Source organism: Panthera tigris, chromosome X (assembly GCF_018350195.1).
Source record: "Panthera tigris isolate Pti1 chromosome X, P.tigris_Pti1_mat1.1, whole genome shotgun sequence".
NCBI lineage: Eukaryota > Metazoa > Chordata > Mammalia > Carnivora > Felidae > Panthera > Panthera tigris.
In genome coordinates, this window is record NC_056677.1 from 11304698 (window position 1) to 11331542 (window position 26845).

General features: G+C 39.3%; 1 protein-coding gene across 3 annotated transcripts in view; it reads left to right on the top strand.

Annotated features, from left to right (window-relative positions):
* Nucleotides 1-26845, top strand: part of MOSPD2 (motile sperm domain containing 2) — a 58144-nt gene that overhangs the window by 18446 nt on the left and 12853 nt on the right. For all 3 annotated transcript variants that reach the window (XM_007090069.3, XM_042973806.1, XM_007090070.3), the window contains exons 4-13: nt 469-555; nt 1765-1919; nt 4618-4678; nt 7370-7408; nt 16499-16623; nt 19903-20079; nt 20712-20824; nt 23295-23391; nt 24256-24352; nt 24718-24847. In XM_007090069.3, coding sequence (XP_007090131.1) covers nt 469-555; nt 1765-1919; nt 4618-4678; nt 7370-7408; nt 16499-16623; nt 19903-20079; nt 20712-20824; nt 23295-23391; nt 24256-24352; nt 24718-24847 — 1081 coding nt within the window. The remainder of the gene's footprint in view (nt 1-468; nt 556-1764; nt 1920-4617; nt 4679-7369; nt 7409-16498; nt 16624-19902; nt 20080-20711; nt 20825-23294; nt 23392-24255; nt 24353-24717; nt 24848-26845) is intronic.

Consider the following 26845-nt stretch of genomic DNA (forward strand, 5'->3'; position numbering starts at 1 on the left):
AAACATGGAAATGTGTCCATATAATAATGGCTGATGTGTCAAGGGAAATGGATTTTTCCCCATTTCTCTCATCCATGTCTTTAGTTGGTTTGTTTAGTTAGTAAGGAACAAAAATTTTTATTGCCAGAGATTCTTTCCAGATGTCTGAATAAGCTTGTCTTTTTTTTTTTTGTATCAGACCTACTATATAACATTAACCTTTATGTTATAAGTTTTTTTTAAGTTTATTTATTTTGAGAGAGAATGAGCAGGGGAGGGTCAGAGAGAGAGGGACAGAGGATCTGAAGTGGGCTCTGAGCTGACAGCACAGAGCCCCATGTGGAGCTCCAACCCACGAACCGTCAGATCATGACCTGAGCTGAAGTCAGACGCTTAACCGACTGAGCCACCCAGGCGCTCCTACATTGTAAGTTTTCTTTTTAAAACGCTCCTAAGTTTAAGTTACTCATCAGGTTTATCCTTTTTTAGACCTCACTGAATCTTCCATTCCCAGATGGTTATTGGAAATAGGTGGTATTTATCTGCACGGTTATGACAAAGAAGGCAACAAGTTGTGTAAGTATATTGAATTGATGTACTGGCTTGTCAAGATTTTGAGATGCATTTATGTCAGCTGAGTTAATAATAGGCAGAACCTTCTCCGTATGTACCACACATCAAGTTCCTTACAATTGGGGATCATTAGGGCCGTGTTGACACAGCGTCAGACACTTCATTGTGTGGTCTGTTGGCATTATGTTAAAACGGTAAAGGCAAATTTCAAGTCGCTAAGGGTTGCTGAATGGACTTTTCAAGGCCCCGCCCCCACCTTCTCCCCTTAGCTTCTTGTGAAATCTGCTATAGCAGGAGGAGCGGTAAGGACCACCCCTGCTGTCCCGGTGACCCCCTCGTTACCCCTCTCCCTCCCCCCTTCGCCCCGACCCTAAATCCAGCTTGGTTGGTGCCAAGGCTGGGACTTGGCAAGAACATCAGAGCCCCACCCTGAGCGCTTGGCTTGCTTGCCCTCTATGCGGCATGCAGTCTGGTCCAGTTTTAACAGTATTCTAGCATTTCCCTCCTTTCGCTGGCAGTCCTTCCTTCCGTGCCTTCATTCCTCATTCCTGTCATTCCGCTGTCCTTTCCACATGCGTCCCGTACTTCATTCCTTGCTTGGCGTCTTTTACTTTACAGCAATACAGTCCCCTTGGGTGATCTCAAGTACCTTGCCTCTCCACGAGGAGTGGTGACCCCACACCATCCCCGGGCCCCAGCTACCTTAGCATTTCGTTGGGAGCCCTTTCAGCCCAGCCCTTGTCTCCTTAGCGCCTCTTCCCAGCACTCGCCACAGCCTGTCCCAGCCACAGTGCTCTGAGTGGTTTGCGGCTCCCAGCCCTGACTGGACTCCGGCCTCTGTCTAAGCTGCTCCTCCGCATGGAAGGTCTTTTCTAGTGCTCCAGAGAACCACTGGCTTGCTTTTTGGTTAAGCAAGGTGAAGAGTACTTTTAGGTTATTACCAAATATTGTTTGTTGTATTTTCTCTTCCCCTTTACTTACTAGGGAAGTTTGTTTATTTCCTACGAGGGGAGAATAGTTTACATCTCTGCTCCTCCCTAAGGTTCCCAAGTGCACGCTATTTCCCGTTGAAAAGAAGGAAGCGATGTTTTTAACGTGAGAAAGAAAATTTATTGTAAATGAAGAAAAATGTCAAGGGATAGGAATGATATATGCATAAAATAATATAATGACAAATATTTTTCTTATTTTTATCCCGTGTTCTGTTAAAAGTCTGGATCAGGGTGAAGTATCACATAAAAGACCATAAAACCACACTGGACAAAAAGAAGCTTATCGCATTCTGGTTGGAACGTTATGCTAAAAGAGAAAATGGGAAACCTGTAACAGTGATGTTTGACCTGTCAGAAACTGGAATAAATAGCATAGTAAGCATTTCTTTAATTCCAAAGCCTTATTTATCATTATGTTCTCCCTGCCACTCCTCCCAACCAGACATCGCTGCAAGTTTGAGCTAACCAAGTTATGTTTGGGATTTATTTTTTGCCTTCCGTATCGTGAGTGAAGTCAGACATGAAATAGGATTTGTGGAGAAATAAATTTGCTTCGGTGTTTGGCACTGAAACTGTGTACTTCCTAGGAATGCTCCTCGTCTGATACACACAATGTCAAGGTAGGACATCGAGGCTGGCAGGGTCATGAGCAGAAGTGGTAACAGTGAACTCTTCTGTCAGAATTAATATCCTGCGGCACGTAACCCTGTGCCTGGCACAGAGTAATACACTCAAATAGGGAGTGAAGTAAGGTACGCTCTCTTTAATACCATCAGATTCATACGATGCTTGGCAGTTGTTAGGTGCTCACCTGACTTTTGCACATACAGCAATTGGTCACCTCGTTGGGGTTTTTGTTTGATTTGGTTAGCTTTGGAGACCCGTTTTCTTCAGGGGATTTTGCCAAGCTTAAAAAATAAGTAAAACCCACCAGTCTTTAATTGGGGTCCTTGCGTGACCTCAGCGGTAACTACAAACCCTTCAGCGGTGATGGGGCGACTTTGGCACATTTATCATAGCTGTTGTTGTCTCTTACGTTCAAACCTTAGCTCCTTCTGGTAGCGGTGAAGGAGCATCCACACACTTCCCTGGGGCGACATTGAAACCTTTTCGAAAATCCACTTGGCAAAGTATGTTAAGAACCTTAAAGTATACATATTCGTACTCATTGCCTGGTGGTTAACTTCTGGAAATCTATTTTTTTTTAAATTTTTTTTCAAAGTTTATTTTTGAGAGAGAGAGAGAGACAGAGTGTGAGCTGGGGAGGGGCAGAGAGAGAGGGAGACAGAATCCAAAGCAGGATCCGTGCTGTCAGCGAAGAGCCTGATGCAGGGCTTGAACTCATGAACCATGAGATCATGATCTGAGCTGTCAGCACAGAGCCCAACACAGGGCCCAGTCTCACAAATCGTGAGATTATGACCTGAGCTGAAGTCAAGAGACAGACGCTTAACCAACTGAGGCACCCAGGTGTCCCTTAATTTAGATATTTTTATATATGACTTCCTCATGATTCACAAAGGATTTAAGTTGGCTTATAAACATGTATGCAGAATTACAAGGCAAAAAAAGCTAAAAGTTATTTGTTAGAGTTGGGCCACTAATCGGGCTTCAGTCTTTCAGTGGCCTGCCTGAAAGAAATGGAATCATTTAAAATTATTCAGTGGCCACACTTTAAAACCAGTGTCTTAGGAGAAGTGTATTCATTCCTGATACTTGAACTAGAAAGAAAAGTATTTCTTGGATCCCCAAAGGGAGGACATTTTACAAGATAATAAACAGTCCTTGAAGACATCCTCACAGAATGCAGAGCACCAGGTTTCATGGAGCTTTTTAATGTAGCACCCACTAATATACTTCACCAGTGGCATCCCATCGAATCCACTTGAATTAGCAGTAACTTGGGATTTTATACGCAAGGCTATCCATTTAAAAGATGAAAGCAAGAATCTTAGATAAAGACTTTTGGCAGAGTCTCTGGGGGCCACAGATCATACACAGGTAACCAAATTTGTATATAACTAGTTATTTCGAGATATTTGACTCTTAAATACAAACTATTTACCTCGGTGCACAATGGATATAACGATTAGTTATAAAGTTACCATTATATACTAGGGTTTATTCCATAATGAATACTGAAGATAGTTAAAGGTGCTTACTTTTCAGTTTGCTGAAGTTAAAGATACTCTAACTCACATGCTAGGAATGACTTTATAGACTCATCTATGGGACAGCTCACCTTTCAGTAACTGATGGATTTAAATTTGCACAGTTATCTTTCGTTCTACAGCCCTTCTAAGATGGCCAGTCAGGATTAGTAAATCAGCTTGCGGCCAGGGAATGACACGGAATGAAATGATCCATGTGAATAGTAACCCTCATAACCAAAGTTCATGTTGGCTGTGTTCGGTGCAGGAGAAGCAACAGACAGTTATGTTCATAAAGTTTTCCAGGGATTGGAGTCCATGAACAACACTCGAATGTAAACTAAAAAATTCTGCCTCTGGGTCTCTAAATAAGAGGAAAGAAGTTAGCAGCGAAGTACATACAGCACACCAGTATGATCAGATTAGCTGTTGTGTAAGAGATTGATAAAACGTATTTTACGAAAGCTATTACAAGGTGTAGAAATCAGGGGTAAAAAGCGAATATACCAGAATCGATAGGTTATATGTATCATCATTGCAAGTAGTAAAGTTGTAAACAGTATGCTCGTTTCAGTAATTCTTTAACTGTTCAACGGATTTTTAGAATTTCTCTGTAGGGATTGCTTTCGATCTGCTTTATAATGCCATGTTACCTTAGCCTGCATATCTCACTAGTTGGAAATAACATGAATGATGTTTAAGTGTCTGAATTCTTTCACTCGATATTAGGACTGATTATTATAAGTAGCTTAATGACTTAAAACCTTAGCCTCTGAGAATATATTTATATATGAGCTTATTTTTTACACAATTTAATAATTGTCTCATTTGTATTTAATAGTTTATCACCTTTAGAAGTGTGCAATTTAAAGCTCCCTAATGTGGATAGTCTTAAAGCTTTAAATGTATAATCTGTGTTTTAGGACATGGACTTTGTGCGCTTTATCATCAACTGCTTTAAGGTTTATTACCCTAAATACCTCTGTAAGTAACTTACTCCTTTATAAAAATATAATGTGTAGAAACTATAGGCAGTGACTGAGATAGCTTTATGTTACTATAGACTTTAATACCTGAAGTTTTATATTCTGACGAAGAACTTAAATGTGTGCATAGAAGTTTACGTGCGTATCCTAGTAGACATAAAGGAAATTTTTCATAATCATTGTCCTTTACAGTTTTAAGAATTTAAATTCGAAACTGTATATACGGCGTCCTGTAACACACACATACATGGGGACATAAAACATACCTTTATTTCCAAGATTTCCCATTTTTATTCATCTTTCAGTGAAAAACTCATTTAAAATGATATTTATTATATGGAACTTCTTACATGCAAGAAACAGATAAACAATACTGATAAATAAAGTATATGTGTGATAAGCAGTACTCATGCATAAAGTACACTGTATTACTAATTGCTGTTTAAAAACTATCATTAAGAAAACAGTAGACTACATTTGAATTTAGAATTTGTTTTTGTGATTCTTGCATTAATTACCTGAATGAAGAACACGTAAATCTTAGGTACCCATTTTGATTCATTGATTTCTTGGATTTATATGGTGGTTTGCCTCTGGAGAAATGAAGACACTATCCCACATAAATAGTCATATCTATGTATTTTTTAAATGTTTACTTATTTATTTTGAGAGAGAGGGCACGTGTGCGTGTGAGAGCAGGGAAGAGGGAGAGATAGAGAAGGAGAGTGAGAATCCCAAGCAGGCTCCTCGCTGTCAGCACAGAGCCAGACGTAGGGCTCAAACTCACCAACCATGAGGTCATGACCTGAGCCGAAACCAAGAGTCTGATGCTTCTGACTGAGCCACCCAGGCGCCCCAACAGTCATATATTTGAATTCCAGTGGGCTCAAAGTAAAAAACGCAGGAGAGAGACAACAAGGATATCAGAAAATGGAAACTCACAGGTCTGCCTGGGCACACCCCTGGAAGATACCATAATTAGGGCCTTTGGGGACTCATGACTTAGGTGATGCAAAAGCATAAAACCCCTAAATCATCTTACTTTGATGTGCTTTCATATTATTAATGTGAAGTAAGGAGCAGACAAAAAGCATGATGGATTTCGAGGATCACTGCCACTCCTACCCCTATGCTCTCATGTCTTCAGAGAGGGTCCTCATGAACCTTTTTAGGTAAAGAGACTATTTGGTCTGGGAAACCTGGAGGATCTGCTATTCCTTCTGAGTTCTTCCTGGATCCACCACGTACCCCGATTCATTTTACTGAGCAGTGCCAATCAGTGGTCAATAGGGCGTCACTACCCCATATGGTTAGTTTGTTCCTCTTATGTAAAACATGAAAATAAAATATCCACTTGTTTATTGAAATATCTAAGTTTGTGAAGAGCCATTTATCAATAGTATAAATACCATTATTACCTTACAAAACACATCTAAGATTCTTTTGAGAAAACTATTAATGAATTCATGGGCCTATATAAAGATGAATTGAAACACTTCATTCCAATTAACTAGAGGTAATGCATATATTTTACCTACATAATGTAATTTTGCAGACATTAAATTTTATAGAATCTTAAATTGGTTATGCTTCAAAATCTGTCATGAAATACAACCATTATTTCTTAAAATCTTAAGTCCAGATCTTTTTAGGCATATCACAGATGAAGACTGAGGTTATTAAGCTCCAGGGTACCTCTTTGAAGATACCTTGTTTCTTACATGTACTTTACTTGTCCTACATTAATATAACCATTCTAGGAGCTTCTCTGCTCAGAGAAGAATGAAATTACATTTTGATTCATTTGGAATAGAATGAATTAGGTATCAAGAATTCCCTTTGTGATTTCTGGTTCTTGTAATTGTTAATAGGGCTGTTTAGGTCTTCTAAATATGCAAATAATACTTCTGTATACTTTGGGAATTATTGGCTTCCTGGGGCTCATAATATGAAGAAAAGTATAAGTAATTTGCCTTTCTTAAAACATAATGATGCATTAAAATTGGGGTGAGGGGAAAACATGTAAGTGGTTTTACAATGTAATCCCTAGAAAATTATCAGAACTTGGGGCGCCTGGGTGGCTCAGTCGGTTAAGCGTCCGACTTCGGCTCAGGTCATGATCTCGCGGTCCATGGGTTCGAGCCCCGCGTCGGGCTCTGGGCTGATGGCTCAGAGCCTGGAGCCTGCTTCCGATTCTGTGTCTCCCTCTCTCTTTGCCCCTCCCCCATTCATGCTCTGTCTCTCTCTGTCTCAAAAATAAATAAACATTAAAAAAAAAAAAAAAGAAAATTATCAGAACCAATAAATTACATTGAGGTCATTCCTAAAGTTCACTGTACATCAGCACTAATATGACATACCACATCCAAAGACTCCGCTTACCCACTTATTTATTTTGTACCTTTCTGCAAACAGCAAAAGCCACAAATGAACAAAAGAACAGACTGTTTGCCAAAGGACAATGATAGCGTATTGTTGATTTCCCAAAAGCCACCCTGAGCGGGCCCCTCATCAGTGAGAAGTTAATTTGGTTTGAGCACCACTCACACGTCACCGAATCAGAACTGAGTCAACCAGCTCAGTGTTTAGTTACATTTAGATCACCAGCTTTTTCTAGGCCAGGTATAAGTGATGATACTATAGTGATACTAAATCACATTCATTGAATTTTTTTTTTTTTGTCTTTAAGCAAAAATGGTGATCTTTGACATGCCTTGGATAATGAATGGTGAGTATATTATTTATACTTCGCTAAAACAAAATGTCTGATTTCCTTTTTCCCAATGTAGCCATATTTCTGTGGTTGTTTAAAAAAAATTTACGTTGTGCTTGTTGTATGCTCTTTAAGAGGCCGGAGCTGGAACATTCAAAGACGATTCCTAAGCAAACTCAGTTAACATTCTTGCCCCAGGCTCTGGGGATATACATTAGTCTTCTCTAAAAACAGCATCAAGATGTTCAACCATTCAGGTGAAACTAGAGCCAGGAGCCTCAGTTTGTCACACACGGATGGGGTATGTCACCGAACATAGGCCTTGGCTAGGTTTTCTCATGGGTTTCGGGCATTGAGGAAGAAGGTGGGATGAATCTGAAATGCACTCCAAATTGCTATAGTCACTTAATAAGACAGTCATGATACATTTTGTGGTGAAAAAAAAAATTGTTAAAGCATTGAAAAACATTCTTTACCAACTCTAATGTGATTATATAATACTGTTATAAACATCAGGGTGCATATATCCCTTTGAGTTAGCGTTTTTGTATTCTTTGGGTAAATAGTGGTGTGATTTCTGGATCATAGGTAGTTCCATTTTTTTCTTTTTTTTTCACGTGTATTTATTTTTGAGAGAGAGAGAGAGCAGGAGCAGGGGAGGGGCAGAGAGAGAGGGAGACACAGAATCCAAAGAAAGCTCCAGGCTCTGAGCTGTCAGCACAGAGCCCGTCGCAGGGCTCAAGCCCATGAAACATGAGATCATGACCTGAGCCGAAGTCACACGCTTAACCGACTGAGCCACCAAGGCGCCCCGGGGTAGTTCCATTTATAACTTTATGAGGAACCTCCATACTGCTTTTTTACAGTGGCTGCACCAGTTTGCATTCCCACCATCGCATAAGGGTTCCTTTTTCTCCACATCCTCACCAACACTTGCTCATTCTTGTGTTTTTTATTTTAGCCATTCTGACAGGTATAAGGTGGTATCTCATTATCGTTTTGATTTGCATCTCCCTGATGATGAGTGATGTTGAGCATCTTTTCATGTGCCTGTTGGCCATCTGGATGTCTTCCTTGGAGAAATGGCTATTCATGTCTTCTGCCCATTTTTAATTGGATTATTTGTTTTTTGGGTGTTGAGTTTTAGAAGTTCTTTATATATGTTGGATACGAACCCGTTATTAGATAGGTCATTTGTAAATATCTTCTCCCCATTCAGCAGATTATTTGCCTTTTAGTTTTGTTGATTGTTTCCTTTGCTGTACAGAGCTTTTTATTTTGGTGTGGTCCCAATTGTTTAGTTTTGCTTTTATTTCCCTTGCCTTAGGGGACCTGTCTAGAAAAAAAGTTGCTACAGCTGATGTCACAGAAGTTACTGCCTGTATTCTATTCTAGGATTTTTATGGTTTCAGGGCCTCACATTTAGGTCTTCAATCCATTTTAAATTTATTTTTGTGTATGGTATAAGAAGGTGGTCCTGTTTCATTCTTCTGCATGTAGCTGTCCAGTTTTCCCAACATTTCTTCAATAAACCATCTTTTTCCCATTGGATATTCTTTCCTGCTTTGTTGAAGATTAATTGACCATATAATTGTGGGTTTGTTTCTGGATTTTGTGTTCCGTTCTATTGATCAACGTGTGTGTGTATTTGTGCCAGTACCATACTGTTTTGATCACTACGTCTTTGTAATATAACTTGAAGTCCACAATTGTGATGCCTCCACCTTTGCTTTTCTTTCTCAAGATTGCTTTGGCTTTTCAGGGTCTTTTGTTGTTCCATACAAATTTAATATTATTTGTTCTACTGTGAAAAATGCTGTTGGTACTTTGGTAGGGATTGGGTTAAATGTGTAGATTGCTTTGGGTAGTATAGATATTTTAACAATATTTATTCTTTTAATCCATGAGCATGGAATTTCTTTCCATTTCTTTGTGTCATCTTTAATTTCTTTAATCAGTGTTTTATAGTTTTCAGAATACAGGTCTTTGACCTCTTTGGTTAAGTTTATTCCTAAGTATCTTAATATCTTCGATGCAGTTGTAAATGGGATTGTTTTCTTAATTTCTCTTTCTGCTGCTTCTTTATTGGTGTATAGAAATGCAACAGAATTCTCTACATTGGTTTTGTATCCTGTGACTTTAATGAATTCGTTTATCAATTCTAGCAGTTTTTTCGTGGAGTCTTTTAGGTTTTCTATATATAGTATCATGTCATATGCAAATAGTGAGGGTTTTACTTCTCCCTTGCCAGTTTGGATGCCCTTTATTTCTTTTTGTGGTCTGATTGCTGTGGTTAGGACTTCCAGTACTATGTTGAATAAAAGTGGCTAGAGTCGACATCCTTATCTTGCTCCTAACCTTAAGGGAAAGGCTCTGAGTTTTTCACCGTTGAGTATGATGTTAGCTGTGGGTTTTTATATATGGTCTTCGTTATGTTAAGGTATGTTCGTTCCCTCTAAACTAACTTTGTTGAGGATTTTTAGCAATGAATGGATGTTGTACCTTGTCAAATGCTTTTTCTATCCTCTTGAAATGATCATATGGCTCTTTTATTGATATGATGTATCACGTTGATTGATTTGTGAATATAGAGCCATCCTTGCAACCCAGGAATGAATCCCACTTGATTGTGGTGAATGATTTTTTTTAAATGTATTGTTGAATTTGGTTTGCTAGTTTTTTATTGAGGATTTTTGCATCTGTGTTCATCAGTGATATTGGCCTGTAGCTCTTTTTTAGTGGTATCTTTATCTGGTTTTGGTATCAGGGTAATACTGGCCTCATTGGGTTAATTTGGAAATTTTCCTTCTTATGTTTTTTTGGAGAAGTTTAAGAATAATTATTAACTCTTCTTTAAATGTTTGGTAGAATTCACCAGTGAAGCCATCTGGTCCTGAACTTTTGTTTACTGGGAAGTTTTTGATTACTGATTCAATTTCTTTGGTGATAATCTGTCTATTCAAATTTTCTATTCCTGTTTCAGTTTTGGTAGGTTATATGTTTCTAGGAATGTTCTTCTAGGTCATCCAATTTGCTGGCATATAGTTTTTCCTAATGTTCTCTTATAATTGTTTGTATTTTTTTGGTGTTTATTGTTATTTATCCTCTTTTGTTTGTGATTTTTATGTATTTGGATGCTTTCTCTTTTTTTCTTGTTAAGTCTGGCTAGAGGTTTATCAGTTTCACTGGATTCTTCAAAGAACCAGCTTCTGGTTTCATTGATCTGTTATATTATTTTTTTGGTTTTGTTTTTTAGGTTCGTTTTCATTTCTATATCATTTGTTTCTGCTCTGATCTTTGTTCTTTCTTTCCTTCTATTGGTTTTAGGTTCTCTTTGTTATTTTTCCAGCTCCTTTAGGTGTAAGGTCAGGTTTTTTATTTGTAAATTTTCTTGCCTTGAGGTAGACTTGTATTGCTATAAACTTCCCTCTTAGAACCATTTTTGCTGTGTCCCAAAGGTTTTGAATCCTTGTGTTTTCATTTTCATTTGTTTCCATGTACTTTTGTATTTCTTTGATTTTCTGGTTGACCCATTCATTGTTGAGTAACATGTTATTTAACCTGAATGTACTTGTGGTCTTTCCAAATTTTTTCTTATGGTTGACTTATGATTTCATAGCACTGTGGTCAGAAAAGATGCATGATAGGACTTCAATCTTCTTGAATTTGTTGAGTCTTGTTTTCTGGCCTAATATGTGATCTCTTCTGAAGAATTTTACATATGCACTCGAAAAGAATGTGTATTCTGCTGTTGTAGTATGGAATGTTCTGAATATGTCTGTTAAATCCATTTGGTCCAGTGTATTACTCAAAGCCATTGTTTCTGTGTTCATTTTCTGTTTACATGATTTGCCCATTAATATAAGTGGGATGTTAAAATCCTCTACTATTATATTATTATGTTAGTTCCATTATGTTTCTTATTAACTGTTTTATGTACTTGGGAGCTTCATGCTGGGTGCATAAATATTTACAATTGTTATTTCTTCTTCTTGGGTTATCCTCTTTATGATTATATAATGCCCTTCTTCATCTCTTGTTACAGTCTTTGTTTTAAAGTCTAGTTTGTCCAATATAAGTATTGCTACTCCAGATTTCTTTTGACATCCACTTGCATGACAAATGTGTTTCTCCATCCCCTCACTTTGAATCTGCAGGGGTCTTTAGGTCTAAAACGAGTCTCTTGTAGGCAGCGTATAGATGGGTCTTGTTTATTCATTGTCACCCTGTGTCTTTTGATTGGAGCATTTAGTCCATTTACATTCAATGAAATTATTCATAGTCATGTATTTATTGCCGTTTTATTACTTGTTTCGTGGTTGTTCTTGCAGATTTTCTCTGATCCTTTCTTGTCTTTCTTTCATGATTTGCTGGTTTTCTTTAGTGGTATATATGGATTTCTTTCTCTTTATTGTTTCCATATTTATTAGTGGTTTTTGATTTGTAGTTCCCATTATGTTTATATATAACCTCTTCTGCATATAGCAGCCTTTATTCAGTTGATGGTCATTTAGGTTTGAACCCATTCTTTCCTCCTCTACTCCCCCTCTTTTGGGTATATGTTGCCATATTTTACATCCTTTTATTTTATGAGCTCATTGACTGATTTCCTACAGAAATACTCATTTTTACTGTTTTCGTGTTTCCTACCTTTATACTGTCACTTTCGATCTTTCCTTTCCACTTGGAGTCCCCTTAATATTTCTTGCAGGGCTCGCTCGGTTAGTGGTCATGAACTCCTTTAGATTTTGTTTGTGTGGGAAACTCTTTATTTCTCCTTCTATTCTGAATGATAACCTTGCTGGATAGATTATTCTTGGCTGCAGGTTTTTCTCATTCAGCACTTTGAATGTATCATATCACCCGTTTCTGGCTTAGAAAGTTTCTGCCAAAAAAGCCACTGATACCTTTATGGGGTTTTCTTTGTATGTAACTATATTCTTTTGTCTTGCTGCTTTTAATATTCTTTCTTTATCAGCATATTTTGCCATTTTAATTACAATATGTCTTGGTGTGGGTCTGCTTTTGTTAATTTTTTTTTGGGGGGGGGGGTTCTCTGTGCCACCTGGATCTGGGTATCTGTTTCCCTCCCCAGATTAGGGAAGTTTTCAGCTATTATTTCTTCACATAAATTCTCTGCCCCCTCTCCTCTTTTTTCTTCCGGGATTCCTATAATATAAGTATTATTATGTTTGATGGAGTCACTGAGTTCCCTAAGTCTATTCTCATTTTGTGTAGTTCTTTTTTTTTTCTCTTTTGTTCATCTTGATTATTTTCCATTACTCCATCTTCTAGGTCACGAATTGGTTCCTCTGCTTCCTCCAGCCTGCTGCTGTTCATTTCCATCAAGTGTGTTTCTCACTTCATTTATTGAGCCCTTTATCTCTGCTTTGTTATTCCTTATCTCTGTGTTAATGGTCTCACTGATGCCTTCCACTCTTTTCTCAAGTCCAGTGAGTATCCTTGCGATCAGTGCTTTAAATTCTCCATCAGGCACGTTACTTATATCTGTTTCACTTAGATCTCTGGCCATAGCCGTGGCCTTGTCCTGTTCTCTGTCTTCTTATTTTGGCCAAGTCTCGGTGCCTGTTTCTGTGTGTTAGGAAAGGCAGCTCCATCTCCTGTCCTTGAGGGTGATGGCTTTATGAAGAAGAGGCCCCGTGGTGCCCTGCTGTCTAAGTGTCCCGGGCCCGGTGCTCCTGGGACTGTCTCCAGTGTGTGCTCTGTGTGCTCTGCTGTTGTGTCCTGGCTGCTTTATCCTCGGGCCAGTCATTTGCAGAGACTCTCTTTGCCTGCTTTGGGCAGTTTTTGGTGTCTGGCCTGAATGTGGCACATTTAAACTAGGTATGCTCTGGTCTGCTTGTGAAATGAGACCTGTTGCTGCCACTACCAGATCCGAGGCCTCACAAAACTCCTGGGTCAGGAGACACCATGTTGGCAGGGCTTTGGGCCGGTCCTCTAGGGAAAGGGTCCTGCTGACCCGGGACTTAGGCAAGCGTGACCGGGAAGGATGGTTCTTCTAGAGCGCAGCGATGTGGAGGAGGTTGGTGTAAGCAAATTAAGTAGCAAGTGTCAGCACTGCACTGCTTCCTACAGGTGGCCCTGGGCTTCCGCTGGGGCGGGGCAATGAAATGATACTTGGCAGTTTCTTTGTTCCAGAAGGGATCTCTTCATGAATGCTGCCCCTCGGAAACCTGCTCCGAGATGAGCGAATAACCTTTGCACTCTGTGCCCCAGGCGCTCTTCAGATCACTTTTTCCTCGCTGTATGTCCACGGCCTGTTTGCCCTGCCTTCTCTCCACGAAGAGCCCCAGTGTCCTCTGAGCTCTCCCAGAGCCAAGCATGCTGACCTTTAAAACTCCAGGCTTTGAGCCCCACTGGTTGTGAGAACTCACAAAATTCAGGCCCTCTCACTTTCCAAGCCATTTGCTGTACATGTTTGTTTTCCCCATGTGCTCCCCTGTGTGCTGGTCTGTCTGCCTCTCTGTCGCGCACACGCATTCTCTCTCTCTCTAACCTGCCCTTCTCCGTGACTGAGGTTCTCTTCCCACTGAAGCAGCCGTGATCCATGTCTCTCCCAAGCCAGGTCTCCTTACATTCTACCTTCTTCGATGTGGCTTCTTCTCTACCTTTAGTTGCAGTTTGTTCTGCCAGTCTTCAGATCGATTGATGGGGCATTTAGGATGATTTGGTAGTTATCTAGTTGTGTTTGTGGGACGAGGCGAGCCTACGGTGCTCCTAGTCTGCCACTGTCTCCCAAGATCTCTCTCAAGAAAGAATAGTCTTTGTAATAAATGATACTGGGACAACTGACTATCCACATTCAGAAGAATGAAGTTGGACCTCTACCTCCCTTCACATACAAAAATTAGTTCAAAATGGATGATCAGAGACCTAAATATAAGAATTAGAACTGTAAACCTTGGAACCATAGGAATACATCTTTGTGGCCTTGCATTAGGCAGTGGTTGCTTAGATATGACACCAAAAAAAGCACAAGCAACAAAAGAAAAGAATAGATACATTGGACTTCATTAAAATTTCAAATTTTGTGCTTCAAACGACACCAGCCAGAACGTGAAAAGACAGCTCTCAGAATGGAAGAAAATATTTACAAATCGTGCATCTGATAAGGGACTTATGTCTAGAATATATAAATAGCTTTTACAACACCACAATAAAAAGACAAATGGCCCAATTAAAAAGGGCAAAAGATTTAAATAGACATTTCTCCAAAGATAGGCAAATGGGCAATAAACACATAAAAAGATGCTCAACATCATTAGTCATGAGAGAACTACAAGTCAAAACCAAATGAGATACTAATTCACACCAGCTCAGATGGCTGTGATCGAAAAGACGTGTTGAGGATGTGGAGACATTGGAACCCTCATACGTTACTGGTGAGAATGTAAAATGATGGGGCCACTCTGGAAAGCAGTTTGGCGGCTCCTCAAAAAGTTAAACATAGAAGTACCATATAATTCAGCAGTTCCATCCCTAGGTACGTTCCCAAAAGAATTGAAAGCACGTGTCTACACAAAAGCTTGCACACAGGTCTTCATAGCACTATTCTTCGTGATAGTCAAGTGGAAAGTACTCAAATGTTTATCTGTTGATGAATGGATAAACAAATGTTGTAGATCCATAAAACGGAAAATTACTCGGCCATAAAAAGGAATTACGTACTGATACATGCTACATCACAGAGGAACCTTGAACACATTCTGCGTGAACAAAGCCAGTTAGAAAAACCACGTGTTGTATGATTCCATTTATGTGCAATATCCACAACAGGCCAATCCAGAAAGTAGATCAGTGGTTGCCCAGGAATGGGAGAGGGAGGGTAAAGAGAGATTGTTTATAGATAGGGGTTTCTTTTTGGTGTTACAAACACATTCTAAAATTAGATAGTGGGGGGTGTGTGCCTGGCTGGCTCAGTCGTTTGAGCATCTTACTCTCTTTCGGGTCAGGTCATGATCCCAGGATCATGGGATCCAGCCCCACGGCGGGCTCTGCGCTGAGTGCAGAGCCTGCTTAAGACTCTCTCTCTCTGTCTCCCCCTCTGTTCCTCTCTCCCATTCATGTGCGTGCGCTCTCTCTCTCTCTCTCTGTCTAAAATAAATAAAATTAGGTAGTGGGGATGGTTATAAAACTATCTAAATACACCAAAAACCATCGATGTGCATACTTGAAAGGGGTGAATTTTATGGTATGCGAATTATTATCTCAATAAAGCTATTATAAAAAAATCAGATTTAGCATTTTAGTTAATTCAAGTAACCTAGCTTCAAATACGTCATCTCACAGACTTTTTAAATCGAAATTAAGGAAAATGTAAATATTACATAAAATTTAAGCATAATTAGCCAAACTAAAAATGCAGTTTCCTGAACCTGGATTTAATTTTTATCATACTGTTTGATTTCCTGATGTTTTTTCATTGATGCTTTTGCAAACTTAATGCAGGATTCCTCTTTTAATTTGTTTAAAATGTGTTTAGAATGTCAGAATGGAAACAAGGTTTAAAAAAAACTAAATCTAAATTAGAATGGCATGAAAGAACAAGATTGTAATTACTAAACAGTTGTGTTTGATAACGGTTTATTCTTGCAGATTCCATGAGTTCCTCACAATTAAATAAGCTGCAGGGCTTGGGAGAAAGGCAGAGATGTTTAGGGTTGGGATGGAAGTCTGAGTGTAGCTCAAACCCATAAATAAGGAGAGCCACTGCTTTCTCTTCTTGACTTCCCATTTGAGGAGGTCTTTCAGGTTGGGCGTTTATCAGAAGTGTAAGGAAAAATGACTCTTTCCATACTCTTGCATAGTTATCCCTCAAATCACAGTACTATTTGATTCCGTGTCTGGGAGTCTTAGCGGTTGGGATCATTGACAGATTTGTAGAGAGGCCAAAACTCTGTTAAGTTTCTTGGTGCACATCAAGGTGATTCAGTCTTCCTGACTCTTCCTGGAACATTTGGAACCCACAAAGATACCTGTTGACAGAGTTTAGCCCAAACTGATATCAGAAGACTTGCATTAGCACACACAATAAATTAATTGAGAAAGACAATGGATTTAATGAAGTGACTGTTTTTTCCTCAGCTGCTTTCAAAATTGTGAAATCCTGGCTTGGACCAGAAGCAGTGAGTTTGTTGAAGTTTGCAAGTAAAAATGAAGTCCAAGACTATGTCAGTGTAGAATACCTGCCTCCCCACATGGGTGGAACTGTAAGTATAGTGCTTGAAGTATGTTTCTAAAATAAGACTGGATCGGGGCACATGAAGCCGTGTTCTTGCCTTAAGGGACAAGAAGCAGCAGTATCTTAACGTGCAAAGAAAGATCATAGATACTCCAGAATAGCACCATGATAGACATGTTTATGTAAGTTTTTGAGTTGTTAAATTTTAATTTTGAGTAGGTTATATATTTACATGGTTCTAGACTGAAAAGTATTCAGTATTCAATACAAATATTCAGACACAGGTATTCAGTAAAAAGTCTTTCTACTGCTATCCCAATCACTCTCTTCTCCCCAGTTCCATCTCTTATATTTATTTCCAGGAACCCGTATTGCCTACATAAGCAATACAGTATATATGTAACACACACAAGCAAATAGAGATGTAATTCTTCCTCCCTCTCATCGCTTTTAAACAAGTAGTGTATTTTTACGCCCTTATGCCTCCTACTTTTTTCTCTACAACATGTCTTAGAGATCATTCCACATCAATATGAAAAGCTGTTTTACTCTTATTTATGGCTACATAGTATTCCTGTGTCTAGATATGAACCGTGAGTTACTGAATTTTTTTTTCACGTGTCTCAGTTTGCTTCCAGTTGTTTACTGTTTAACAGTCTTTTTAATTTCAAAGATAATATATATTATCACCTTTCTTTGAAATGGTATTAGTACTTAAAAATAAGAGACCGGGGATAACTAGGTATGTGTTAAATTTTTACCACTACACGATAATGAAACGTACTGTGTATTGTGTATTTATAAACTATGGAACCTATGGATTTGGTATGCTTTGGGTTAACCTGATTGATAAAATTTCTTTTGTTTGATTTTTCCAATCTACTTCAGATACTGCCTACTTGGCAAAACTGGATTCAACCAGAATCAAGTGACCGGGAAGATGAAAAGTTTTGCTGTGTCCTTTAGATTTCTTTGGTTAGAAAAACTTGAACCAGTATTTTTAATTTGAAATTTGCTGCTTTCCTATTTTGAAGCTTTATATTTTACATTTTAACCTAGAAAAACACAGTATGGTTCATTTCACATACTACCTTTAGTTAAACTAGATATTTGATTTGTTTTTAATAATCTGTCCCTAGAATTGTTATATCTTAAAATGAATAGCATCTAGGGGTGACTGGGTGGCTTAGTCGGTTAGGCGTCTGACTCTTGATTTCGGCTCAGGTCATGATCTCATGGGTTCGTGAGTTCGAGCCCCGCGTCGGGCTCTGGGCTGACAGTGAGGAGCCTGCTTGGGATTCATATTCCCTCCCTCCCTCTCTGTCTCTCTCTCTCTCAAAATAAATAAACTTTAAAATTTATAGCCTCTAGCAAAAATTACTTTTTTTTACATTTATTTATTTTTGATAGAGACAAAGCACAAGTGAGCGAGGGACAGAGAGAGAGGGAGACACAGAATCCGAAGCAGGCTCCAGGCTCTGAGCTGTCAGCACAGAGCCCGACGCAGGGCTCGAACCCACAAACCGCGAGATCATGACCTGAACCGAAGTCCGATGCTCAACCGACTGAGCCACCCAGGCGCCCCTACTAAAAATTATTTTTACTTTTAGGAGTAGAAAAGGTTATCTCCCTTCTCTGTTGTTAATGGTATATTTTTTTAGGACTGCTCAGAATTATAGTAGGACTAATATTCTTTCACATAATTTTTTCCCCAAAAGTAATACTTATACATGATTTTTTTAAAAGCAAACAATACTGAAGATTGAAAACTACAGCAGTATAGTGCCAAGCATGTGTCCCTCCCCCGGTGACTGCCCACTGCCACTCTCCAGAGGCCACCATTGTGTCCACATTTTCTCTCCTGGAAATATTCTGTCCATTTTATTTTTTTACGTAACAGTCACATACAGTATGTTGTTTCACTGGTTTTCCCACTTCATCTCTTGTTAGTTTATGCCATATTGATTCATAGAGGTCTACCTGATTTTTTCAACCATTGCAGAATATTCCATTGTGTAGATTTAACATAATGTAGTTAATCAGTTCTCTTTGGAAGGACTGTTAGTTGTTTTCTAATCTTGCCATTATTAGGAGTGCTACAGTGAATATCCTTGTAAATATCTTGGTACATGGATTCAACAGTGTAAGTAGAAGGTGAGCTCCAGTTTCCCTCTAAAGAGATTGTGCTCATCTCCCAGTAACATGTGGCAATGCTTGAACCACACCCTTGCCAGTAGCACAAACTCTCATTTTTGTAACCTTTGACAGTCTCAGGTGAAAAATATTCTAGTGTGGTTTGAATTTGCATTTCTATTATTGTAAGTGATGTCAAGCATTTTTTTATGATTTAAAAGGTAGTCTGTTCTTTATGAATTCTGTATCATTCCTTTTTTTAAAATTCTGTTATCACTCTTCTTGATTTGTATATATGAACAAAAGCTGTCTTGTTTCTGATACATGTGATACATATTTTTCTCGTTGTGGCTTTAAAAAAACTTTTTTGCGGGTTTTTTTTTCGGGAGGGGGAGTTGAGTGTTGGGTTTTGTTTTCTGTCATTCAGAAATGTTTCATGTTAGTGTGCTCATTTTTTATCAGCATTTTTATGCCTGCTGGGTTCTGTGTTTGTGCTATGATTAGAAAGGTCTTCACTACTTAGGTTTTGTGTTTTGTTTCCTGTTGTTTTTTTTTAATGTATTTGTTTTAAGTAGGCTCCATACCCAATGTGGGGCTTGAACTCACAACCCTGAGATCAAGAGTTACAGGCTCTACTGACTGAGCGAGCCAGGTGCCCCTGTTTTTTGTTTTTTTTTTTAATCCTTCTTTGTGTTTTTCTGGAGCTTATGTTGTTGTTGTTGTTGTTGTTGTTGTTGTTGTTGTTTTAAGCTTATATGGTTTTTTAAAATTACACTTCCAGAGCACCTGGCTGACTCCGTTGGAAGAGTAGGTGACTCTTGACCTCAACATCATGGTTTCGAGCCCCATGTTGGGTGTAGAGCTTACTAAAAAAATAATAAACATTAAAAAAATACATACTTTCAAGTTTTTATTCCTCTGAAATTCTTTTTGGTGCAAAGAATGAGCTCACGATCCAACTTGGTTTTTTTACAGATGGCTAATCAGTTGCCCACACCACGTGTTGCCCTTTCCCTTGTGTTTTGAAATGCTTCCTTTAAAAAAAAAAATTCACTAATTAAGTCTGTTTTTTTGTGTTGGTTTGCTTGTTGGCCCGGAGAGTGGATTTTTAACTTGAGAGAATTATTTGTCTGCCCACCTCTCAGCAGGCTGTTATACAATTCCTTTCTCTTAGGATCCTTTCAAGTATAGCTACCCACCGCTAGTAGATGATGATTTCCAGACACCATTGTGTGAAAATGGACCTATTGCCAGTGAAGATGAAGCTTCAAGTAAAGAAGATCTAGAGAGTGATGGCAAAGAAACCTTGGAAACAATTTCCAGCGAAGAACAAACAGCTCTTCTAAAAAAGGTAATCTTAACAATAGAATGAATTTGAGTCAAAAGCTGTGGCCTGTCCGCCGTTCTGCAGCTAGCTAGCTATGTGATTTTGGGTAATTCATTTAACTTCCTGTCCTTCAACATTTTGTCTGTGGAAAGAAAGAGGAAGGAGGTCACTGGCTAACCAGAAGTGTCATTATGGTGTATGACAAGGCCGATTTCATGCATTGGTATAAAAATTGGCAAAATGCACTTAGGAATTGTGTTATCAAAACTATTTTTTATCGGATAAAAGTAGTCAGTTTAAAATCTTTTATCTACTTCCTCTATTTCAGTTTTGGAAGGAGCACTTAGTTATCTTTTTATGAGTCATCGGGGCTTGATAGAGGGATAAATGTTATAATTTAGAACAGATTTAAAGACCCTAAGGGAAAGCCCATGTTACATTTTCTGTAGTGACTTACCTGTCGTAGGCATCCAAGTATATGTTAATGGTCATGTTAATATATGTCAAATACGTAATTTAGGTGTAATAAGCTTATGTTAAAGATTGTAATTTGGATTGAATCACTGTGTTTACTTTTTCACCTAATGAACTGCCCAGCTGTCAGTATGAAACTAAATTTCTTTATCTTTCTCTCTTCATATTTTTTTGGTCTTTAGATTAACGTTACCGAACATACTTCCAAAGCAGAGGAAAATGAAAAGGTTGATTCTAAAATGAAAGCTTTCAAAAAACCATTGAGTGTGTTTAAAGGGCCCTTACTACACATCAGGTAATCATAGTTGAGGATTTTATTAGCTATGCTTTTTTTAATAATCTGTCTTGATCATCTTGAGGGAAAATGTATTTATTTCCACATTTTGAAAAACAGTATACAAGTTTTCTAATTAAAGGTTATCCAAAGACTCACCTTGGTTTCCAGACAGAGTAGACATTGTTAGCTACCTTTTTGTTATTCCATTAAGTGTGTTTAAAGGGCCCTCATTTCACATCAGGTAATAAAAGTGAATATTCATATATTAACAGTTAATCTGAATGACATATATTTTTCTCATTTTACTGATAGTGTTTGACTTGGACAACTTTGAGGATGCCAGAGATGACAGTGAACTAAGCACTTATCAGTTTGACCTTCTAAAAGCTAAAGCTGGACTAGAAAAATAGGGGGGGGGGGGTTGTTTTGTTTTTGTCTTTTACCAAAGCCTGATTTCAGCACATCTCTATTTTTGTTTCTAGGTTACTCAGCCTGAGATTCAGGATTGTTTGTAATTATCATTACGTAAAGATCTCTTTCTCACTAATGATGCTTTTAGTTGATAAATTTATATGGCCTTATGTTAATACTGCCATGCCAACTTTGGTGATGACCTGATGTATCATTTTCTGTCCCATAGTTGAAATTTTTCTGTGTAACTGTTTTAGGTATGACTCTTATGACCAGTATGGTCAGACTTTTAAAAAAGACTGATATTCTAATTGAGAAGACTGATTTGTTTATATACATTGGGATTACTATTATATTTGGATTATCTCAACCATCTGTGTATTTCTGGGTGGGGGGGGGTCCCACATGTATATTCTGCTGGTCATGGGTTTTCTTTGCCATTTCCCCCCTGTGGAGTTTGTTTCTCGTCTTTCCCTATAATGGTTTAGAAGTTTCACACTTTTCACTGGAGGCTTGTGGACACCCTAGATCTTGGCTCATGAATGTCGAGGGTCAGCTTCAAGAGCTGGCCAGGGAAGGATAGGGCAGGGCAGCTTCCAAGGCTGTGGTCTGGGCTCAGCATCCCCTGCCTCTGCCCCCAGGAAAGTCACAGCACCTCTCTCTCCTCCAGGCACAGGTGCCCCAATAGCGGCTGTCTCCCATCAGTCTCGTGGTTATTGAGAGTACTTCTGAGATTCATAACCTTCTGGTCTTTTCTGTCTTATATTTCAGATGGGCTCTAAAAGTAAGCCAGCAGCTGTGCTAATCTGTCTTGTCCAAAGATGAGCAGAGCCCTCCTAGGAGAGCATGTCCTTAAAAATATGTGTTCTCCAAATGTATCTCTGATATGCCGACATTCCTGATATAAAATGAATCTACTTACGTATATGGTCAAGGACAGTCTGAACAATTCACCTTTTTATCTAAAACAAAAACACTCCTCTACCCAGTGTTTGGAGGCACGTGATACAGTTTGACTCATGTAACAAAACTACACAATTGGAGGGGCTGCTGGGTGGCTCCATTGGTTGACCGTCCGACTTTGGCTCAGGTCATGATCTCACGGTTCGTGAGTTCGAGCCCTGCATCGGGTTCTGTGCTGAAAGATTGGAGCCTGCTTCAGATTCTGTGACTCCCTCTCTGTCTGCCCCTCCCCCGCTCGCACCCTCTCTCAAAAATAAAACATTAAAAAAATTTAACTACACAATGGGGCACCTGGGTGGCTCAGTCGGTTAAGCGTCCCAACTTCTCAGGTCAGGATCTCACAGCTCGTGAATTCGAGCCCCACTTGGGGCTCTGTGCTAACAGCTCAGAGCCTGGACCCTGCTTCCAATTCTGTGTCTCCCTCTCTCTCTGCCCCTCCCCCATTCACACTCTGTCTCTCTCAAAAATAAACATTAAAAAAATAAAAACTACATAAAACGTTGCTTTAGTCTTTTAGTTCACATGCTCTACAGTGACAATAGTAAAATTTGTATTTTGAGGCTCACTGCTTTTACTGTTTGACAAATATTTCCCACCCCAAATTTTTTGTATTCCATATTACTTAGAAAAAGCCTTTACATAGTAAGACCTTAGTCTGTTACTTCAAGACATTCCTGATGATCATTCATTTTACGTTAGACTTTTCTCTGTTGGTGTATAAAATTATGCCCCATTCTATTCTGTTTGTAATTAAAGTTGAAGTGCCAGCTTCTTCTCTGTTTTTATTATGTGTAACCTTCCAAAGAGTTTAAATGCACCTTTAGATGGTGCTGATTATAGGCTAATCCAGAATCATCCTATTCTTTCTTCTGTCCTTTTCTATTTAGCTTTTGATCTTGGGGAAGCCAACCATAGGACTTTTAAGTAGCATGCAATCAATTAGTAAGATGAAAACACAAACTATATTAGGTAATTGTTTTGTAGGGTTTTTTTTTTTGATGAAATCTCTTTATACAAATGAGCATATAATATTAAATGCTTTTCTTCCAGCTAATGATTAGATTATCATTTATTCTGAATAACACAAACGCCTTATGTTTCTGTCACCACCTAGCCCAGCAGAAGAACTGTATTTTGGAAGTACAGAATCTGGAGAGAAGAAAACTTTAATAGTGTTGACAAATGTAACTAAAAACATCGTGGCGTTTAAGGTAAGTATCTGAAAGATCTAATAGATTATATGTGGAAATTGGATATGGGAAGTGATTTCAGACATTTTAATCGAAAGACTGAGGATTTGTAACTTGTGCAGTGTTTTTATATATGATGTTTTTAGGCATGTTACACTGCCTTCTAGTTTTAACCACATGGCATAGCTTATCTAAAATTTTCCCTGGGATCTGTATCTCAATCTTTAATGAGCCGTAATAGGCTAATGTCCAAATTAATCTCAGGCTTTAATGTCTGTTGTAAATAAAAACTCAAGGAAAATCACTCTTCATCATATAAATAATTCATAATAATAGCAAAAAAAATAAAACTATAAAATCAAGAGTGCATTTTCCCCCAAGTGTGATATAGTTTGGGATGTAGTTTATGCTGGATACTAACCTAATGACCGAGTCTGCCACTGCCCCATATTGTAGAAATTATTTCCTTAGATCATCTATTTAATTTAGATTGAACCACTAGGATATTTTCTTTGATTTTCTAGTGTTTTTAATTGGACAACGCTATTATAACAAGTCCTAATACGGTTTTTTAGAATTTGTGTTATTAAATTTAGGCAATTGCCAGATAGGATACTGCACAGATTGTTTTGTTGAAAAGGAAGGCTGAGTGACAGTTGGACTTCCAAGATTAGCAGAGATTTTAAAAAATAAAGATACTGTTTTCCTGTTGATGGGAAAAGATACATTCTATGCCTGACCACCGTGGGTGTTTTGTAGACTTTATTATTAACTGCTAGTTTTCTAAAAATCACTTTCAAGCCGTTTACCCCCCCCCCCCCGCCCCCAAGATCAGTTTTATCATTATGTTGTTAGTGATTACGTGATTACTCTATTCATAAATAGGTGAGAACAACTGCTCCAGAAAAATACAGAGTCAAGCCAAGCAACAGCAGTTGTGACCCTGGAGCTTCAGTTGACATAGTTGTGTCTCCCCATGGGGGTGAGTTGTCACGTGATGGCCTCAGAGGGTGTGCTGGGGTACCTGGGGCTGGTTGGTGAGTCCGTAGAGCTGGACTAGAAGCCGGAAATCCGAGTGTCAACACGTCATGTCGCTGCATTCTTAGGCATCCATTTTCTCGTGTGCAAAATGAAATGGGTAAATGGGTCTCACTAGAATGGTTTTTTAATGCATAAAATTGTTTAAACTGACGCCTGTTGAAATTGAATTTTTAGAAAACCGTTTTCCTTTTTAGGGTGGTTCCATATTGTCCTTTTTCCATTGTTTTCTAGAATAATGCCTTAAACCAACATGTCCAACTTTTGTAAAGGCTTGTTTATATAACAAGTTACTCTTTTGGAATGCAGGTTTAACAGTCTCTGCCCAAGACCGTTTTCTGATAATGGCTGCAGAAATGGAACAGTCATCTGGCACGGGCCCAGCAGAATTGACTCAGTTCTGGAAAGAGGTTCCCAGAAACAAAGTGATGGAGCATAGGTATGCTTCTTACAGATTCTCAAATGTGATGGGAAGAATCAGAAAGCTATGCCTGCATGGACTAGGCAGGTGTCTCTTCCTTCGAGCATTTGGCAGACACTTAGGCTTCTAGTGTGGGCCCTGAGCTGTGTGGGGCTCTGGGGTACCCAGGAATGAGATCTGGAGTTTCTCAAGGAGGTTGCAAGCAGGGACTTGCTTACAGGACTGTGCAAGAACCTGGATGTGTCCAAAATTACAAACCTAGATCTCTCTGTCCCGGCCGTTCCCTTTATAGGAGCACTCACTTTGTGTCCTAGAATGTGTGTGTTGCAGCATGATTTGTACTAGGAAAAAGTGGGAAAGAACAAACCTAAATGGTCACCAGTGAAGCAACGGTCAGACGCACTTGAATGTATGCAGGAGTACTCTGCAGCTATTCAAAAGAGTGTGGGAAGTCTCTTGTTCTGATACACAAAGGTACCTATGATGTATTAGGGGGAAAACCTGGGACTGCATGGGCATATACAAGTATGTATGTGCATGCAAAGATACACAGAAAAGGAGAACAGAGAGGAGTGTTGTGGTTTTCTTTTGGAGTGTGCCAGTTCTGCCTCCCAGGGACACTCGTCAGTGTCGGGAAACATTGTTCATTGTCACAAGTGGGCATTGGGGTACTGTGGCATCTAGCAGGTAGAGACCAGGGATGCTGCCGTACACCCCACAATGCAAAGGACAGCCCCCCAAAACAAAGACTGGTGGGTAAAGAATGGCCACTCCGATGGCACTTTTGTAGGCCCTGAAGGAAAAGAGTGCGTAAGCCATATAGATAGAACTAGAAAAAGTGCTTTCCAGGAAGAGGGAACTGCAAGTGAAAAAGGAGTGTGCTGGGCCTGTGTAAGGAACAGCGAGGAGGTTAAGGGCAGCTTGGCGGGAGATGAGGTCAGAGAGATAGTAGGAATGCAAATGATTGCCATAGCGAGGACTTCTGATATTAAGAGGAGAAACTACCCTTGGTGCTCAGCAGATCCAGGAAGCGATCTGGCTTATTTTTTTTTAAAGGATTATTCTGGGGGCTGTGTGGAAAACAGTGTAGACCAGACCCAAGTGAAAGACTGATACTGAGTTAACACTTAAAACAGGACTGGCTGGCAGCGGGCTCTTATTTAAGTGCTTTACTCTTATTTATTCACTTAGTCATTCAAATGACCCTAGGAGGTAAATAGTTCTTTATCCCATTTGATAAATGAGAAGCTGGAAAACCTAGTAACGGTCATGGTTGAGTTAACTGTTCAAAAGCAATTGAAAGAACACACATGTGGCTGGACCGCATAGGGAAGAGTGACAGGACTCAGGGTGGGAAGAAGGCTGGACAGAGGCAGATAGGAGAGCAGTCCACCTGACCTGATCTACCTTTGTGAACAAGCCTGCAAAAAGTGATCTTGTCAGAGGGGAGGAGGACAGGAGAGGGCCTACGAAAACAAGCTTTATTTCAGCTGTCCCAGCAAGAGAGGGGTAAGACCCAGCCTAGAGAATTATTTCGTGGCCAGAGGAGGACAATCCAGCAGGGACTCAGGAGGGAAAGCAGTAGGTGAGCTGTGTCATCAAATGTCCAAGGAAGAGCATTTGACGAAAGAGGAAGGGACCAGTGCTAGGAAGTGTTTCCATGCCAATCAGGAAGGATGAGGTGTTGGCAGTGAAGTCATCACTGCCCACCCTGGTTGGGGGGTGGGGGGTAGTTTCAGTTGGCAGGAGCCAGGTGCCAAAGAAATGGAGGTAGTATGACTGTTCTAGAGAGTAGTCTTGCTGGAGGAAGGAATAATGTAGTGTTGATGAAGCAGTTGTCTGGCATGGGTTTTTCAATGGGAGAGGCCACCTGGACAGGGTAAATCACCAGTAGTGAAATTTCTGACAAGGCTGAAGGGACAAGACTTACATCCAAGGTAAGGGTCAGCTTTCTTCGGGAAGGAGGAAGGAACCCAGATACAGGTTAAGGCTCGGGATGGGGTTGACTTGTTTTGG